A 21,106-nucleotide genomic window follows, 5' to 3' on the forward strand; every position below is an offset into this window, starting at 1 on the left:
TTTGAACTGACAGAGGGCTTTCATTCCTCTAATCTCACCCAGCATGAGGCGGAGGCATCGACACGAGGACGACGCCCACACCCACACTTAAACCGTATTCAGCTGCGACAACACCACAAGCTGCAATTAACATCAACGGATGGGTCTATGACGCCTGACTTTGACTTCAAAGGTCAATGTTATGATCTTTCATCAGATAAACCCAAACTAGACAGGTTTGCACAAAATCATGTTTAATAATGATGTCCTGTTTCGTGAAAGACAAGTTTAATCCACCTATTTTATAAATGTTGTTATTATTATTAGCAGATTAAAGGACTCTTACCTATAGATGTTGTGGCAGGAACAGGCTCCTTGGAAACTGCAAAACAGGACAGAGCAAAAAAAGTTTAGCATTTACATTGCAGCGCTGTTCTGAGATCTGTCGGTCATTTATTTCCATTGTTTACGCAAGATATGGAAGCGCGGCTGCATTTACAGAAAAACAATGAAAAGTGTGATGGCGCCCACCACGGATTAAAAATATTGGGTAGATTTTTTTACCAAAACAGATCACTGTGTGATCAAAAAGTTGCATACAGTAGTTTATTTTTTAAGCTGTTGGGTGCTTTATTATAAGGGGTTAAATTGAGTCATGATGTCATCCACCTCATCTGATATTCATGAATATTCATGATCTTGTTTTGCACTCTAATAAAGTTAATTATATGAGTGTGCAAAGATGACAATCAAAAGTGTGTATGGATATGAATTAATGATAACAGTGATAACCTGATAACCTTTACTAGCAGAACATTTGCAGATTTAACTCTGAAAGCAATCAAATTAGCCAAAATATTGAAGAAATGCATGCAAGGGATGATGCATAGGTAAAACCCTGTGAATAAGACGCTCAAAATCCTTAGAGGTTTTGTATTGTTAGTGCAGATTACTTTAGATGGTGATCGATGATGGACACTTTGTGGCGTTTGAACCTACAACTCTTGGGTCACCACCAGTTTAGATATCTGACCACTAAACCTCACTAATCTAATACCTGCATACCTGAGTAATATGAGTTGATGAGTGTTTTACTCTGCAGGGCTTTACCCTGAATGGAGAAGGAACATGGAGAGGAGGATGCTGGGAAAGAGAGAGAGACAATACTTAGTTTTTTTCTCACAGCAGAATATAAAGACATCTCTACTTGAGTATTCTTAGTAACAGTAGTGTGTACATTGCACTGGAAATGTTGATAGTCTGATGAATATAAAACATACAAAAGTAGGGATGCGTGATAATTCGCATGCGATATCATGCCCATCTCATCAGAAAGCCGGCTCGCGATTAGAAGTAAATCATCATCACCTGCTTTCAGATGGAGCGGCATTTACTACACAAAGTCGTAGTTCACTGACAAGCTGGGCTATATTGCAGGCGATACGTCCGCGATAATTAATGCAAAATTGCCCCGATTATCAGTGAACTACGGCTTTGTGCGAAAATGCCGCTGCATCTGAAAGCCGCTGATGCCGACTAATCATGGAACCGGCTTCACTGTCAAGATGCGCAATGACAATCACATGCAAATTATCTCGCATCCCTATACAAAAGCATCATCAGACAGCCTAAAAAAGACAAAACTAAAAGTATGATTTAGGGATGGATGAATATATTGGGCTGGTGGTTAACTTTTAACAGAAGTGCTAACATTCCCTTGTGTCAGTCAACTGAATGCGATTAACCCAAAATGTTACGATAAACACTTAATAGTTTTTTATTTGTTTTGAATAAACAACTTGTAAAAATGTGTTCCAGCTAATTTATCCAGTCTCATTTGCTACAGTAAAATTATTAGGGCTGTCAAAAGATTAATCGCGATTAATCGCATACAAAAGAAAAGTTTTTTTTTTTTGCATAATATATGTTTGTACACTAAGTGTAATTATTTTGAAAATATAAATACACACATGCATGTATTTATTTAAGAAACATTTACATGTATATACAGTATATATTAGTGTTGGGCATAGATTAATCTAGATTAATGTCATACAAAATAAAAGTAACTTTTGTGCTGTGTGTAATCATGTATGTATTTAAGAAACATATATATGTATATATATATTTTTTTATTTATTTATATTTTTATATATTCTATATTATATTAAAATTATATATATGTATGTTTTTTGTTTATATATATATAATATTTACACACAGCACAAACTCATATTATGCAAAAATTTATTTTATTTTGTATGAGACTAATCTAGATTAATCTAAATATATAAATAAATGAAGTCACGTGACTGCAGTGATGCGGCTGACGTGTTATCCGACATGTTTGCGAAGTTTTTTTTTTTTAACTTACCGCGTGAGTCTCTCTCAGGCTGTAAACGAAGCTTTGGCGCACAAAAAAAACTGGGGCGCCCCAGATAACACGTCAGCCGTGTTACTGCCGTTAAGTCTCGTGCACGCGTTTCACAACAGAACCAGAAGAGAAGACAATGCTGAAGTCGTAAGTCGCTGAATCGTCATTTCGTAATGCTGAAGTAGTAATGTTTGTTATTTTGGACCAAAATTTATTTTCGATGCTTTAATACATTCTAACTGACCCACTGATGTCACATCGACTACCCTGATGATGTTTTTATTACCTTTCTGGACATGGACAGTACACCATACGTAGATTTACAATGGAGGGTCAGAAAGCTCTCGGACTAAATATAAAACATCTTAAACTGTGTTCTGAAGATGAACAGAGGTCTTACGAGTTTGGACTGACATGGGGGTAAATCATTAATGACATTATTTTCATTTTTGGATATACTATTCCTTTAACCAAACAAACCACACCAGGGCACGATACGGAGCAATCAAACTAGTCAAACATACTGGGCTTTGGGGGTCAAACACGCTCACGTGCGGTTTGGGTAATGTGAGTGCACCATACAACTCTTAATTGATGGTCATCACAATTTCCTACATAGTCATGCTCGCCTCATGTTTCTTGTATCACACCAAGATCATTGTTTTCTTACTAATATCAAATCTATATTTTATGAAAACTCGGTCAAGCACAAGACGAAATCTATAAGTCACTTTCTTAAACCACAGACACAAGTAGAAATTCTTTACTTAGCGACTGCAGACAGCCACAGTTAACAAGACCTTTAAATGCCATGGACAATTTCGAAACATCCACACACTCACATAGTACATAGGAATGTGCACACTTGTAATAAATACTACAAGCACTCAGAGTCAATCACAGACAGACTTTTTATATTTACAGACTATAATTCCACGACAAAACGAAAGTGACGTAAATTACCCAGGAGTCAATGCAGTCCAAACTTACTTCTTTTGACCGTCCTACATGTGACCCTATCTGTGAAATCCATGTTGAAGTCTCATAATCTATAATTTATCTATCTAATGAGGAGATTTGGAGCATCAAAGTTTGATTTCAATCTTTGACATGATTTTACTCAGTCAAGGTTATATTTTCACAGAATTATGAGTTTATGTAGACAACAGTAAAACACAAAAATCGACTTTAACTGGGTTTTCACATGAAGGGTTAAAAATGTTTTCAACTTTCCATTTTAATAACCTATTACTTTAAAAATCTAATTTACACAAATCCCCAAATTCTCATACGTGTAGGTGCATAAGTGTTTGCAAACATAAGGATCTCTGCTCCCATTAGAGTACAAAAGCTCATGGAGCGATGGGATGAGATCTGGAAGGGCTGAATAAGTGAAGCCGTGAGCGGCAGGTGTCTCTCTGTTCATTTAAATGATAATACTTCTGAAATGCTGAGTTTGGATCTTAAGCTCACAGATCTTATACGGAATCATCTTCAAAATACCTGATATAAAAATAATGCATGATTGTAACTGTGAAGCGAGGAAGGGTTGGATAAGTGAGTAAAAATGAAACAATATGAGTATGAATAAAGAGACACTTGAAATCTCATGGCAATTCGTACGTTTTATAAGGTGGCTAATGCCCAGCAAGCACTTTTGGCTAAAACAAGGCAAAATTTGGGCTGCCATTAAAAATCTAATAGACATCTAACCATAGCCCAAGAATAGACGATGCGTATACTTTTAAAACATGTAAAAAAAAATATATAAAAAGCAAACACTTTAAACACCTGTTGACATTGCTTACATGATTGAATATATTGTGAACATATCTCCATATTACTGTATTTTGGCAAAAACGGCATGTATCCAAATTTAAGATTATTTAGTGTAGACGTAGGTTACTCATAGCTGGACTATATTAGTCTATAGTTAGCCGTCATTTCACTGTCTTGGTTTATGCTTGCTGGGTTTGTATTAATTCATACAACCACATTTGTATGTTTTATACCATTTGCTTTCACCCCTTTGACACTGGGGGATTCATAATTGTTTATTCTCTAATAATCGTAAATTTTTGTACGATTCACTTCGTACGAAATCCTACGAATTAGCCAATTCATAAAATATGTACGAATTTCCGTGAGTTCAGGCTCGAATGATCACAGATTTTTGCACATACTGTACCCACCCGAACATGTTTGTGAATTATTTTGGCTAATTTGATTCAGCTAAGAGCAGTGGCGGCCGGTGACTTCGATGCAAAGTTCGTCACAACATGTATGTAGCCCGTTGTATGTGGTTCGTAGTCTCAAAATATGTGTTCTGTGCATCGAGCGATCCTATGTGCATCATGTGTCTTGTCAAAATAAGTGCCTGCTGCAGACTCGTCTAAAGGGTTAATAATAAAAGAGACGCTTACTCGCATAATCTCATGCGTAATCAGAGTTTACTGTTAAGGGAGTGTCTTGCGTATATTTTGTAAAACGTGAGCGTCTCTTTTATCATAAACGGTTTTGACATGTGTGCAGCAGGCACTTATTTGTGACAAAACACGTGATGCACATGGTTCACATGACGCAACAAACACATATTTTGAAAACACAAACAACACACGTGACACCACGAACACATATTTTGAATTTGTGCCCTGTGAATGAGCAGTCACGAGCCGCCACTGGCTAAGAGTGTAGTTTCTTTCTTCAGTACTGTTACTGTGGGTTCACACCAACCACGTTTGAGGTGTCAAATTCACGTTTACCGCGTCTAGTTTGCCACTTGAACATTTTGAGTTTACTTGCTTCATTCACGCGTGAAATTCTGGTCATCAAGACAGTCACACGGAAATTCGCGTCATGGGAGGGGTTTCTGCGACTCCGCTCACTTCCTGTAATCACGTCACTACTAGAGGAAGCTCCTGATTGGTTAACGCCCCGCGTTTTTCTGCCAAAGTTCAAAATTTTTAACTTGCGCGTTTCCCGTGCCATTAACGCGAACTAGATGCGCGAATGAGGCAGAGTTGCGTTTACCGCACCACGCTAACCGCCTCATTCGCCCTGCTAGACCGCCAGATGCGTGTCAACGCATCTTCACATTGACACAACATCGAAATGACTCACGCTTGACGCCTCTACCGCGGCAGGTGTGAACGCAGCATTAGGTTCACCATGGCTCAGAATTCCAAGAATTTTCCATCTATATGCAGTGTAAAATGGGAAAAGTCTGTAGATTTATTCCGAGCCTGGATATTTTCAGTACCTAGACCTGTCGAGTCTGAATCGCATCATTTCTGCTTGCTATTTCTTAAACCAATCTAAATCACAATGTTCCCAACCATAAAATGTGATTTTCTGGCACACCCACAGTGTTAACCTAGACCTCCCCAAACCGTACACTATAAATAACAATGCATTAAAGCTAAGAAATCTTTTTAAAGTAAAGCCTGAATATTGTTGTTAAGTTGTGCCTCACTTTTCTTAGACACTATTTTTAAAGAACTGTTCACAAATAGCAATTATGAAGCAGGCTGAGCTCTGAATTATTTTTAACTTCAGAGCCGAGATTCATGTCTATAATAAAGATCTTGCACTGTGCTGTAATGTTGACTCTCAGACCATTAGATACAAGCAACCGATACAATAATGGTCTGCAATTACTCCATGCTTGAAATATTCCAAAATAAGCACATAAATAAGCGGCATTTGCGGATATCGCTTTGGCCATCTGGGGAAAAAACCAAGCCGTGGTCAATCAGCGTTGATTTTAAATGAAATAAATATAATCATTACGCATAATAGCACGCCTCTCTCTTTCTCCGTATCTCACTCTCTCTCCTCTGCCTCTTCTTCTTCTTCCAGTACTATCCAAATGATTCTGTACACAAAGGCCACGGTGACATTTTGTGTTGAAAGCGACTAAGAAAGACCCTTCCTAATTACAGCCGCTTCACAGCATGCCAGACCCCACTTAAAACTGAGAATGAAAGGGAGAAAGAAAAAAACGCCTAGTCCAAATGCCACTCGCTATTTTTCTCTTCCACGCCTTTTAAACCGGCAAGTCAATAGCGAAGCCTCTTGATATGGAGAGTGCTCGGGTCCATGTTGCTCGGCTCCGAAAATAACTCCCTGCGCCGGTCAATCTACGGATCGCTGAATAGTGTGAGACACTCGATCTATGGTTAGACGGTTTGTATAGAAAATCAGGAAGAATGGTGAGCTGAGTAAAAACGCTAGATCGCTGGACCCTTTTGACCCTTTCTGAGCTCATTAGCATGATAGTGGTGTGTGCAAGAAGTTTGCGTGATTGCAGTAATGGCACCTGAGATTGGAGAGAGCGACACGGCTCTTTAGAAAATGCGGCTATTGCGTGAGCGGTGGACTTTGGCTTTTGTTACTTGCAAAAAAGAGCAAGAAGTTTAGAAAGGAAACATCCAAATTTGTATAAGCATGGTAAAAAAATATTTGTTCATTCATTCATCCATTCACGCTTTCGTTCAATTAAACAGTTATGTAACATAATTCGTGACATATTTTGTCTAGTAAATATACTTATGCCGCAATAGTTCGCTTGTCCGGAACCAAGCACACTTTCATCCACTATACTGTAGGACATTGTTTCCCAACCAGGGGACCGGGGCCCACATGGTGGCCTCAGCAGATTTCCAAGGGGGCCTCAAGATGATTTAAAATGTTAAAAATTGGACAAAACAAGCATTAAAATAAGCTAAAACAAGCAAAAATCAAGATGATACTTATTTTTAATCTGTTAAGTCATTCCAAGCTCTAGTTAATTTTATTTGTAAAAAATTGAGTGAGTGGGGGCCTTCAAATATTGTTGTGGACAACTAGGGGGCCTTGAAGTGAAAAAGGTTGAGAACCACTGCTGTAGGACACAAGCATTATATGTGAGCTGTCCCTACGCAGATAGGATTTTGTTTCTCTTTCCCGGTCTTGTCCTTGAATCCAAGGACACCGAGACTAACAGACCCAGCTCCTGCTGATGTGAAGCTCATCACACCACTGATCTATTGGCCTCCCGTCATCGTGATGCCCAGACAATGTCTGACCACCGACCACTTCGCTATATTTCTACATTTTTTTATATTATAAATTATAATGTTTTTTTTACTAGATCGCATAAGTCTGCCCAGTGACAACCAACCATTCCCTTTAACTCGTCATTTAAATTATTAAAACTTTTAATTCCCATAAAAATGTTATAATAGTACTCAGTATATAGTATATATTCTACTGTATAGGATCAGCTAAGTCTGGCTCTCTCTCTCTCAAGGGTTTTTTCCCCAAGGACTTTCCCCCAAAGGCTTTTTTTCATAGGAGTTTTTTCAACCCCTTGGGACTCAGCAGACATTAGCTTAACTTACTGAACTATGTCACATTACGTTTGTTAAATACACATTACATTATTACTCCACTCATTAGTACGATTTCATCTTAGCCGCTGTACTTTGCTTCTTGGTTGCTTTTCTCTTGTTTGTATTAATGTAATGCTTTTGGGGAAAATTAAACAATTCTGAAAATATATACAGTAAATAAAACTGAATTGAATATACTTGTATTCACTTTCATACAGAGCGTTTAAAAAAGTATTCAGACCCATTTCACTTTTTGCAAGGTACGTGTGCAAAGCTTGAGTAAAGCAGGCCCCGGGTTGGTAATTGGGAGAACCGGGAGAATTCCCGGTGGGCCGCTTAACTTTTGGGCCGGTCGAGTTTTTTTTTTTACATTTGTCACATATCTTCTCTTAAATAACGCTACACACGTTCCGCATTTTGACACCGCAGCGCGCAGCCTCTGCATGGGTTGTACCATGTGAGGGAGTTGGTTGGGTCCATAGTTCGTCTTTTCCAAAACTTTTCTCTGATAGGCTGGCGCCTACTGTAACGGTACGCGTTAGGGAGGATGGGTGGGAGAAATGCTGCCAAATTAGATTTTTTGCCAAATACAGATTTATTTTCAAGAGGACAAACACAAATGGCAACAGGTTAAGAGAGATATGCCTATGATTAGCATTAGCAATGTAATTATTCGTTGATTGTAATGTAATGTAATCGTCGATTTGTTTATTCTTTCTTACATTTATTTGTTTATTTATCCCTTCCCTTATTAATTTTCCAATTCATTCTTTCATTCACTGAATGCCAACGTTCCTCTACAGCGCAACAAAACATTTGTTCACGATCATAAAAAAGCAGAGCAGCAAAATCATAAAGTCACATTCGTATATTTGCTGAACTCACAGAATCCGTTGAGGTCCTGGCTGCTGGTGGAGAACGGATCGTCCTTATGGAGAGTGCTGACTTTCCCCGTGCTTTTATCCGCCGTGCCGACGGGTCCCATCTCTCTTTGCGTACTGCTGCTGGCCGTCTCCTTCTGCTTTTTAGCCAGTTTCCTTCAAATCCATTCACAACACGACAGGTTCATAAACAGCTTCAAGTGAGTACACTTCAGTGTCTGGGAAATGCTTTTGGCTGGCGCAAACTCTCGCTGTGTACTTCACAGTGTGTCTGTTGAGCACAGGTTTGTTTGTTTTGGGCACGTGTCATTTATTCAAATCAGTTAAAAACCACTGAACTTGCCAGTGTTGAGCTATAGATATTAAACGTACAACAGCATAAGAGCACCGAATCCAAGCATTGCCAAAACACTAAAGGTATTTTAACACAAGACAAAAACACACCGAGCAAACACACGACATGAAGTGACATATTTACCAACTATAGAGATCTGTAATGAATATCATTCTGCAGTGATATATGCCAAAGCAAATAAAAGTCATACCCGGTGTAGTCAAATCAAGGCAGCGAAAACTCACAACCTTGCCATGAAGAACAAAGCCAATATGGCCAGTTTTCAATGTTAGACATTGAAATGTGTAAAAAACGTTTTGAAGCGTATTAGATACGCAGACATCCCACCATGCGAGTGACATTTTAGGGAGGTAGCTCATTGCGCCCCATCCCACAAAACAGCTATACTGTAATAAATTATATATAAATTATACATTATTATATGACTTCAATAAGCTCTTTTAGCAGCTAGTCAGTGATGCTATTGAAACGAATTGCACCTAATGAGTGAAGGACACCTAAAAATTCATTATTTTCACACTTTTATAATTTATATTACAATGTAAATGAACTACAGTGATATACTGAACTGAAGACGCCGATTATAAGCCCACCCACACCAAAAACTGATCTAGTTATCAGAAAGAGAGACCAATCAGGATACACTCTCGCATCATTATTGTCAGTCTCTTCAGACTGAGAACTGACCAAATAATTGATTTCCGAGATATTTAGCATCATTTGCGGGAATCTGGGATCTGCTATCTTTATGTGGGATACTCCCAGAACGTCCGGTGGGATGTCTGCATAAAGGGGCTCTGCCATACGAATAGGGCATTAACTCTTTCCCCGCCATTGACAAGTTATCTCGTCAATTAAAGGCGGGGCTCGCGATTTAAAAAAAAAACTTTGCAAAAGGGAGTCGGGCCGACTACCAAAACACAGTTGTAGCCAATAAGCAGTAAGGGGCGTGTAAGGGGTGTGTCTACTAACCGACATTGTTGCCTGTGTTGCCTGGAGGTATCGCGGCACGAATGAGGCATTTAACGTGACGCGGTAGACGCTATTTCGCCTAAATTTTGTGTCTACTTTGCGCAAATGGCGCGAATTGAGCATGGCCGCCGAAAACGCGAGTTTAAAAATTTGATCTTTGGCAGAAAAACGCGCCGCCGAAAACGCGAGTTTAAAAATTTGATCTTTGGCAGAAAAACGCGCCACTTAACCAATCAGGAGCCTTCTCTAGTAGTGACGTGATTACAGAAAGCAAGCAGTCGCAGAATCCCCGCCCATGACACGAATTTCCGCGCGAATGTCTCGATGACTAGAATTTCACGCGCACATTTTTTGAGCGAGTAAATTAAAAATTTTCAAGTGGCAAAATTAGACGCGGTAGATGCGAATTTGACGCCTCAAACATGGCTAGTGTAAACCCAGTAATATTAGATTATCCACTAAATGGTGCATTTACCCAATTTATAAAAACTGAAGCAAAAATTATTTATTAATTTTACACTCCGTGTATGTTTTGATAATCATCCTGAATCTTATCTCTAACACAATTCCTTCACAAAAATGCAATTATTTCAGCTGTTTGTAAATAAAATATTTTAAAAGAAAAATACCCATATTTAAGAGTTTATAAGCAGAGAAAAAATATAGAGGGTCTGTTCTTTTATTTTATATATTTGTATGTTCTTATATTTTTAAAAGAAAATTTTCCTGGAAGGAATTTTGTAAAACTTTATAAAAAATGCTGGTGGGGAATGAGTTAAATGACTATGCAAAATAAAACAATCCTGTTTATCTGAATTCACTCATGCAACGATTACCACTTTGATCTATCATTACTGGAGGTAATAACCAGGTAAACAGCAGTAATCCTTTATTTTGTACGGAGTGCATTTGACCATGATACAGATCAGTGGCCTACACAAAAATAAAGCTGCTTTGATTACGCTCCTATTGCTCACCGCCCCAATAAAAGTGTCACATTTTATAAAGCGAGTCCAGCTGTATGAGCTTAAATCTTAGCACACTTTATTGCACAGATCTTGAAGGAAGATCTTATTGTCAGTAGTGGATTGGTTGGACTTCTCCCAATAAAATGACTCTTTGATTTTTTTTAGGTTCAACAGAACAGCGTTTGACCTCAATATGTGCTCCCTTCTCCTGCAGGCCTCGACTGAAAATAACTCCACGTTGTGTTATTTTCTCTTCTGGGAATCCGAAAAAGCTTTTATAGATGAAGTATAACATTTTAGCCTTCTTAAAAACCAGGCCAACCTTTAAAATTGGGGTCTTAGGTTTGAGAAAACATTTTGCAACTTTGGTGAATGTGGTTCAAAAGAGGAAAAAAATTATTTAACAGAAGTTGCAGCGAAATTAGGAAGCAATAATCCTTCCCTTTCATTTTGTTTACCACTAATCAATGTAATGACTGTACAGCAATTAAACTGTGATAATATAATATGAACTGCAAGGCACAAGCTTTGTTGCATCAACCAATGTAGACACATTCATGCAGTTCCCAAACCTAAAGTAGCGAGTGTCTTAATTCATTTTTATATTTGAAACTCCTGTGTGTTACAAACATCTTTTAGGGCAGAATAAAGACTCCTAAATCACCAAGCATTGGTACATCAATGTGTCTTAAAAGTAGCAGGACTATTTGATGATATAAAAGCTATCAAATAATAAAATCTTTTGAATGCCAGAATAATGGGTCTCATTTGGAGAGCCATATTCTCATATTGTTAGAGACTATAGGTAATCCTGATTTAATGAATATCAAAAAATCACTTCATTAACACTATCCTGTGGTTAGGATGCCATAAACAGTCTTTATAGCCTTGACTAAGTTATTGTTATATTGTATGAGAGAGCGAGAGAGCGAGAGAGAGAGAGAGAGAGAGAGAGAGAGAGAGAGAGAGAGAGAGAGAGAGAGAGAGAGACAGACTGTACACACACACATACTCTCTATAAGATCTGAAACATCTGCATTTAGTTACACAGCATTGACTTCACATTGTTATTTTGTCACAGTGGTTTATCATTTTTTTTAGCTAGATGTAAACGCTTAGACTTATGATCCAAGTATGATCCAATGTCTTATGCTGGGTACACACCAAAAGATAATCGGGGCTGATTTTGAGCCGATTTCCCCCTTCCGACAAAACTAGCTGTGCCCCGATTATCTTGATGGTTCTACAGATTATCTTATCCGATTTTCCCTTGGTGTGAGGTGTTCGAACCTGATCTGAAGAATGTCGGAGCTGGCCCGATCGCGAATCATAAATACTTAACAGAAATCCTGATGTGTTGGGGGAACTCCGAGGACAAATGCATGCACGCTCTTGAGATTATCACATGAAACGAAATGATGGAAGACGGAAGCAGTCATGACTCAGTACAAAGTGAAGTTGATGCAAAGTGAACTTCTACAGACCATGTTCCCATTGTCTCCACAACTTCACCCAAAGCCTTTTCCTTGAAAATCATTTCAAACCCTAGTATTGAAATTTCTTCCTGCATATCGTCTGCCATGCTTATTCTAAAGTCTTGCGAGATTTTGTGAGATTTCCTGTGTTCACGGTCAAGACTCAAAATCTGTTTGTGTGTGGTGTGCTGTCTTTGACACATCATGGATGCAAAACGGTTAAATCTAGGAATTTTTTATCCTCATGTTTGTGGTCTGCAAAAATTACTCTGCAAGCTCTACGGAGATAGGGAAGATCTTGGCATAGTGGTTGCAGTATAGCTTCACCCTGTAGCTCTCTCAGATGCTGAACTATTGAAAGAAGTCCTTATGAATGTTATTACTTTCATCTATATTTTAGAAGTGATGAGACGCTAGAAAGTAAGTAAATCTGAGCTTTAAAATCCTTTATCCATGAGATAAACATCCTGAGGCAAGGCTCTGTCGCATGAGAAGCGAATGAAACAGTCGTGTGAGGTAAAATGCAGAGGCAGGTGGATCAGCTGACATAGCAAAGCATAGTTTAAGTGTGACCGAGAAGAAATATTATAGCCTTAGAGTCAACAGATCTATGGGTTTTGAGGACAACTAGCAGTAGTCAATAAAAATAAGGTAACAGCAGAGCGACGTCAATTGACCTAAACACAAGGAAAATTTAAACTGTATGCCTAATAATATTTCAGTTTGACTGGTATAACTTATAAGCAGGGCCAGAAGGAATCCTTTTGTTTTTTTGGCTCTTTCTACAGATTTTTTGGGAAAAATCTACAGAAATTTTTTGAAAAAATCTACAGAATTTTTTGAGAAAAACCTAATATTTTGGGGGGTGTACTATTTTTTTTTTAAAAATCTAAAAAAAAAACATTTTTAAAAAACTTTTTTTTGAAAAATTTACTAAAATCTTTAGAAAAAATCTACAGGGATTTTCTAAAAATATCTACGGAAATTAATCTAAGAAATTTCTTTGGAAAAATCTACATTTTTGGGGAAAAACTACGGAAATGTTTAGGAAAAATCTACAGAAATTTTGGGAAAAATCTATAGAACTTTTTTGAAAAAGCTACGGAAATATTTTGAAAATATCTATAAGAATTTTTGGGAAAAATCTATAGTAATTTTTGGAAAATATCTACAGAATTTTTTGGGAAAAACTTTCTACTATTTTAAAAAAACTTTTTTAAAAAACTTTTTTTTGAAAAATCTACGAAATTTTTTAGGAAAAATCAATAGAAATCTTTTGAAAAAATCTACAGGGATTTTCTAAAAATATCTACAGAAATTAATCTACAAATTTTTGGGAAAAATCTACATTTTTGGGGAAAAAATTATGGTAATGTTTAAGAAAAATCTACAGAAATTTTAGGGAAAAATCTATAAAACTTTTTTGAAAAATCTACAGAAATATTTTGAAAATATCTATGGGAATTTTTGGGACAAATCTATAGAAATTTTTGGGAAAAATCTATAGATTTTTCTGAAAACATCGACAGAAATTTTTTGGAAAAATCTATAGAAAAATTTTGAAAATAATCTACGGAATTTTGGGGAAAAATCCATGGAATTCTGCGGAATGTTTTAAAAAGAAATCAGAGAGTTTAATCTGTAAATATTATGAAATTGAAATAATTACTTTTTAAAGGCTTACATTGAAAATGAATACAGCAAACCATTGAGTCATCTGAATTAAACTGAACCAACATGAACCAGATAATGTGCATGTCAAGATACAATTATATTTGTATATAAAATTACATTACAAAATCTGCGACCGCGGATACCGTTTGGGCCTGCTTATAAGTAAACAAACAGCATGCAGGTGGAAGGAAGGCTATTGAAAAATGAATTAGATGTTACGCTCAAATATTTTTTTCTTTATTACAAGCAGCTTTGTTCACCATGGCAAAGTCGAGTTTTGTCAGCCAAAACTTAACGTTTACATAATTGTAATTTATTGATTTTTTTTACTTAAGTACTAATGTAATGACATTTTTAAAGGTATGGTCCAAAAATACCCCTAAGAAACTGTAGTAAAGCAAAGCAAATAAATATGACAGGGATTGTTGATATGATATATGATATTGTATGATATATTCTGTGTTTAATGCTACTTACAGGTAATATGAGTAGGAATATGCATTTCTTCTGAAGCAGCGAAATAAAGACAAAATAAAATAAACCAAAATAAAACAAAGTCAATCCAAAGAAAGGACAAACACATTGATTAGTGATCGATATCGTAATGAGACAGACAATGATAAAAAAGCTTTAATCTAGCCACTGTTCTGTGTGCAAATGATAACTTGTATTGTTTAATTTAATATATTGTATAGATATAATTGAATCTAGAATGAATCCTATGCAGCTTAATGTGGTTTAAAGCCTAATATCCACAAGCTGATGTTATATTGCTTAAGGTACATCTGACTTTAAAAATTTAAAAAGTAATGATTTTTAAACATCTATTATTAGAAGAATTCCCAAAAATTAATATTTTGTCGTTATTTACTCACCCCATGTGGTTCCAAACCTGCCCGTTATCATTTTTTCTGTGGAACACAAAAGAAACAAATTGGAAGAATATGTACGCTGCTCTTTTCCAAGCCACAACAGTTTACATTAACCATATCTGTCTAGCTAGAGGTACCAACATAAAAACTATACTCAAGCTTGTCTTTTTAACTTTGTGACATTATTGAGTGGTGTTTTTTGGAGATTGACAGCTCGACTTTTGTTGCAAAAAAACAGATTTTCAGAATTTGTGTTCCACATAAAAATTGGTTTGGAACAACATGAAGGTAAATAAATAATGAGACTCTTTAACTATTCCTTTACATCTGTAAACGTGACCATTAAACAATATATGAAATGGATGAAACTGCACATCTGGCTCAGGTGAAAAAATTAATAATGTGTGGATTGAGAGAGAACAAAGAGAAAGTGTCTGGACAAATACAGGAATGGACAGGAATGGTGGGTGTTTTACAGACATGAAATATTGTCCTCTGTTATGACACAAACACAGTCAGAAATACAGAGGAGGACAAGAGCAGCAGTTGGAGAACGTATCGCTATTTGCTTCTCCAAAATGAGGTCCTGTCATAGCGCGTCTTGATTTTGACGTCTCTGTGGACCGATTCTTCCCAGGAAGAGACAAAAGGATATGACATGCGCTAAGCTAGGACAGCACTAGCAGTCTGATCGCATAATAAAGACCAGATGGTATCCGTTAATGGTGATTTGATTCCCTGTAATATTGGTGGTGACATGCAAGTGAAGTAAACTTGTTAACTAGCGCAGTCTGCTTCCCGCTCAAAGCTTCATGCACTCCCGAAACAAATCTGCCACGCGTAACTGAAATGCTCAAATAGCCTTTGAAATTTGTAAAAAACGTTGAACTTATAAAAAAACAGTAGCGATCGGTAACTTCTCTTCCGAGGGGCGCAAATTCAAAATATGTGTTCGGAGTCTCATGTATATGGCTCGTCATTTCAAAAGATATGTTTGTTGCGTCATGTGAACCATTCGCATCATGTGTCATGTCAAAATACATGCCTGCTGCACAGGTGTCGAAACAGTTTATGATAAAAGAACGTTTGCGTGAGCGTCTCTTTTATCATAAACCCCTTCGAAGGGTCTGCAGCAGGCTCGTATTTTGACAGGATGCATGATGCACATGATTTACATGACACATATTTTGAAATGACGAGCCACACACATGACGGGCTACATACATGTTGTGACGAGCTTCGCATTGTGCGCCCTCAAAAAAGAAGTCACCGGCCGTCACTGGTTTTCACGATAACTTTATAATAATTAAAACTTAACGATGTTAAAGGCGGAGTGCATGATTTTCGAAAAAGTCGGGCCGAGTACCAAAACACACTTATAGCCAATCAGCAGTAAGGGGCGTGTCTACTAACCAACATCGATTGTTGTGTATGTATTGGGTGGGTCTATCAAAAGAAGGTCCAGATTCTATTGGAGTAGTGGCGTGATTGTTTGGGTGATTTTAAATATGAACATTGGCTTTCAGAGATCATGCACCCCGCCTTTAATCACGCATCATCCCGAGTTATTAGCATATTCTTTAAGCAAACTATTTTTAACAACCTTACACCATTTACTAAATTAACTACACTTTATAACAACTTTTACAACAATACAAACTCCTTATCACGCACAGTAATGAATCATTTAATAATTCATTGCATCACATGTAGTCACACATACTAAATCCTTGCCCAAATTCTTCCACTTTCATAATTCCTGATAGTACTAAAGTACAGTAAATATATAATTAAAGACCCTGTGACTTCTCTGTGGGCAATAAAAACTCAGTTTAGATATGAGCCGTTATGGCTAATGTGTTTTGCGAGACCCGAAACAGATGCATACAGTCGACGGGTACTACGGCATGCATATGCGACGAGCGCATCCATCTCTGGCCATTTCGTCTCAATGGCCCTTTAAAGCGGCCTGCTGACATTGTTCTGCTGATATTAATAAAAGAGAGTGAAGTGAAGAGCGCGGCGGCGAGCAAAGGTGTCCATAAATATTAATAGAGAAGAACGGCGAGGAGCTCGCGGCATAAGTGGCCTGTTATTTTAGGGGCTACACGTGATTCATCATTATGCCTGAAATGAAACGAGCTCCTGGTGTGAGAAGAAAGTGCCTTGTGGTGGTGCCGCGACTTTATGCCCCAACGTAGAGAAGGAGTGTGGAGCAAATAAATTAAGTAAAGTTTAACAATCTTTCTATAACTTGAGAAATTAGTGTTTTGTTTATGAAACTGCCAAAACTTTCAGACAACTTAGTTAATGACTATAAATAAAAAAGGAAAGGAAAATTGTTCATTCATTCGTTCAGGCTTGAATGCACACAATTATGCACACACATAGCAAGCTATCTAAATGAGGATTTAAAGTAGCAAAGATACCCCTAAATATATTTTGAAAACTGGAAAAACTTGAAGCATTTATAAAAAATATAGATATTAGACACCGCAAATGTGCTACAACTATTAGAAATACAGGTATAATCATAAACAGAAAAGTAAACAAAGAAACAAAGTTTTGCATGTATGCTTGTGCTGAATATAACCATATCCATGTACCATGGTATGTTTTTGAAACCTATAAATAGTTTTAAAGAGATGGTTCACCCAAAAAATAAAATTCTGTCATCATTTCCTCACCTTTATGTTTTTCTAAACCTGTATGAGTTTCTTTATTTTGCTGAACACAAAGGAACACTGCAAAAAATTATTTTCAAGAAAAAATATTCTTAGTATTTTTGTCTTGTTTTCAGTAAAAATATCTAAAAATTCTTAAATTAAGATGATTTTTCTTTATGAGCAAAACGACCCAAGAAAATAAGTCTGGTTTTTAGACCAAAAATATCAAATTTAAGTGATTTTGTGCATAAATCAAGCAAAAAAAAAAAATCTGCCAATGGGGTAAGCTAATTTTTCTTGAATTATTTTATTTATTTAGTGTTTAAGAAAAATGTTCAAGATTTTTTGCTTACCCCATTGGCAGATTTTTTTGCTTGTTTTATGCACAAAATCACTTAAATTTGATATTTTTGCTCTTAAAACTAGACTTATTTTCTTGGGGTTTTTTGCTCATCAAGAAAAAGCATCTTTATTTAAGAATTTGTAGATATTTTTACTGAAAACAAGACAAAAATACTAAGAACAGGGCTCTAGACTAACTTTTTGCACTGGTTGCACTGGTGCGCCTTTTCTTAGGTGCACCAGCACAAAAGTTAGGTGCACCCAAATTTTTTACTCACTCTCATGTTGTTACAAACCTGTATAAATGTCTTTGTTCTGGTGAACATGAATGAAAATATTTTGAGGAATGTTTTTAACCAAACCATTCATGAGCCCCATTCACTTCCATAGTATTATTTTTTCCTAGAAGTGAATGGGGCTCATGCTTGGTTTGGTTATTAACATTCCTCAAAATATCTTGCTTCGTGTTTATCAGAACAAAGAAATTTATAATTTTTTTTGCAGTGAAGATATTTTGATAAGCACACAGTTGATGGCACCCATTGACTTCCATAGTATTTGTTATTCCTACTATGGAAGTCAAATGTCGATTGTGTGGTTACCATCATTTATCAAAATGTTATTTTGTGATCAATAGGCAACAGAAACATGAGTTTGCATAAACGAATTTTCACTTTTGGGTGAACTATCCAAGACTTCACCTGAAATCAATACAATATAGAGTTGAGCTGTTTGCATGCCGTGTTGTGTTGCTTTCTATATGTTGTCGCTTATGAGGTTACATGAAATTGCCTGTGGGGTAGTACACTAAATTTTGGAACAAAGCTTTCCAGACAGCAGACGACTCTGGGCCGGATCCGCGTCGAAGTCACAAGCTTTGTGTATAACAACTATTACAAGGCAAATCAGCATGATAGCGTTCGTGCATGTGCCAAAATGTAAATGAGAAAAACAAAGCAAAAAAAAATAAAATACAAAATTGGGTGAACTATCCCTTTAAACAATAAAGATGGTTTTGGTCGTTTATAAAGGACAAGCGCTTTATGCCATCACTCTCCTGTACAACTCATCTATTATTTATCCCAAAATGCTTTATATGTCTAAGTACAGCACTGTCACCGATCAAAACCACATACAGTACATGTGCGAGACAGTCTCGTGTGTATCGTACAGAGTCACGCTGCCATACGTCTATATGTGTGTGGTTAATGACCTGAGTCAAACTCCACTTTATTAAATTACCATTACTATTCTGTGTTCAGAAACTCAACCAGCCTAGTTTAAATTAATAGGGAATTACTGGAACGGTCAATGATCATTGAAATGTTCCAGATCATTTTCGTCCACGCTTAACAGTTTGTGTGCAATACAGATTATTTTGTGAATGTTTCACTAATGCAGCTTTGCATTTGGCAACCCAAGGTACTGTATATTAAATCCAGGAGGAAACCTGCAAACTGTGAGTAAATGGATCACAAAACCAGTAATTTTTTGAAATTGAGATTTATAAATTATATTTAAATAGGCTTTGATATATGACAATGTTTGGCCCACAATACAACTGTTTAAAAATCTGGAATTTGAGGGTGCAAAAAAAAATGAAGTATTGAGAAAATCGTTTGTAAAGTTGTCCAAATAAATTTTTTTAAGGTAAGTGTTTGCTATCAATTTATTTAAGCTACATTTAAAAAAAAAAAAAGTAAAATAAAATAAAAAAAAACTTTTGTTTAAATTTAGCTTAAATAAATGGATTGCAACCACTTACCTTAAAAAAATTTTGTAAATTGAATGAATCTTTGAATGAAATATCTTTTTGTAAATCTTTACTTAATATCCTAATGATTTTTGGAATAAAAATGTATAATTTTGACCCATACAATATATAATTATGCATTTTTTTACAGTGTAGAAGTCAGGACAGCAATACCACTACACAAATACATGTACAAATAGCTACTAACCAGTTATGAATCAAATACTGTATGCATTTTAGATATTTCTGTGGATATTTCAGTGTGTTTGGATTAAGTGTTTTTTAACATCTCTCTTTTTATGGTATTAGATTCACATTTCATTTAATAGCCCACTTGATAAATAAGCCAACGATGCAGGTTTTTGGTTCAGAGCCCTGAATCTAAACAGCCACTTTACCGGCTATATTATTTCTACACGAGTCAATCTGCCAAAAACCATAAAATCGTTCACCTGTTACTGCCTGAACTCTGTAATCCGAGCCAAGCTACCTTTAGCACCTCCGTTATAATGTCTTCTCTGTAATGTCGCATAAAAAGGCAGTGTGGGTTTTGTAAAGATCTGGCAACCCCGAGCTTTAAGCAAAATCCAATATACATATCTGGTGTAGGTGGCATGGTGTGGGAGTAATCAGCCTTCGTGAACACAACATATTAGTTTAACAGCACACAGGACCGGGTTGTGACAGCATCGCAGAGGTATAATTACCAGCTAGCCTGAATTGCGGCAGTGTCATTGGAAGGCACTCTTTGAGCGAATACGAGTGCATGAAGTGCCCTTTTCACTGTAATTGTTGCGCCATGGGACACATGCTAATGCTATTTACGAGAAGGTGATCTAACAGGCTATGAGATTCGCTGTCGAAATGAAACTTATTTTAATATGGTAATACGCTGATTTCTGAACCACCCTTGAAGCTTCCGGCACAAATCACTGCAGAGATGTTTCTAACTGTTAACAGTGACAACGCATAGCAAGCAATTAAAACAAGAATGAAAAATGCATAAACATATCACAATGGACACCAAACTAAAGCCACAATGAAAGCAAGCAAAAGTTTGAAACTACAAAAAACATTAGTTACGTTCCAAAAACTAGTGTGCTACCTATATATACAGCATTGTTAGGTGTGTTGCTGATGCAATATCTCTTTAACAATGTAAGTATGTACTGTATATTGCCTCTAAAGCCAGACACTGTAAGAAATTATATCAAATCCAAATATATTTTTGTTATTTTAACAAATTATGTTCAACTTCTTATGTCAACTTAAAGGGACACTTCATCTTTTTTCTTTTTTGAAAATATACTCATTTTCCAGCTCCCTTAGAGTTAAATCCATTCAGCCGATCTCCGGGTCTAGTGCTACCACTTTTAGCATAGCTTAGCATAATCCATTGAATCTGATTAGACCATTAGCATTG

At 36.6% G+C, this 21,106-nt stretch overlaps 1 protein-coding gene across 10 annotated transcripts in view; it reads right to left on the reverse strand.

Annotated features, from left to right (window-relative positions):
• The window catches only part of ptprt (protein tyrosine phosphatase receptor type T), a 320,643-nt gene that overhangs the window by 65,007 nt on the left and 234,530 nt on the right, over positions 1-21,106 (reverse strand). For 7 of the 10 annotated variants that reach the window (XM_065279615.1, XM_065279610.1, XM_065279609.1 and 4 more), the window contains 5 exons: positions 14,926-14,961; positions 14,528-14,557; positions 8,611-8,762; positions 1,045-1,122; positions 326-361 (listed from right to left, as the gene is read on the reverse strand). In XM_065279615.1, the coding sequence (XP_065135687.1) occupies positions 326-361; positions 1,045-1,122; positions 8,611-8,762; positions 14,528-14,557; positions 14,926-14,961 (332 nt within the window). The remainder of the gene's footprint in view (positions 1-325; positions 362-1,044; positions 1,123-8,610; positions 8,763-14,527; positions 14,558-14,925; positions 14,962-21,106) is intronic. The other 3 variants (XM_065279613.1, XM_065279611.1, XM_065279614.1) reach the window with 2 other exon arrangements.

The sequence above is a fragment of the Paramisgurnus dabryanus genome, chromosome 7, assembly GCF_030506205.2.
Source record: "Paramisgurnus dabryanus chromosome 7, PD_genome_1.1, whole genome shotgun sequence".
Taxonomy (NCBI): Eukaryota; Metazoa; Chordata; class Actinopteri; order Cypriniformes; family Cobitidae; genus Paramisgurnus; species Paramisgurnus dabryanus.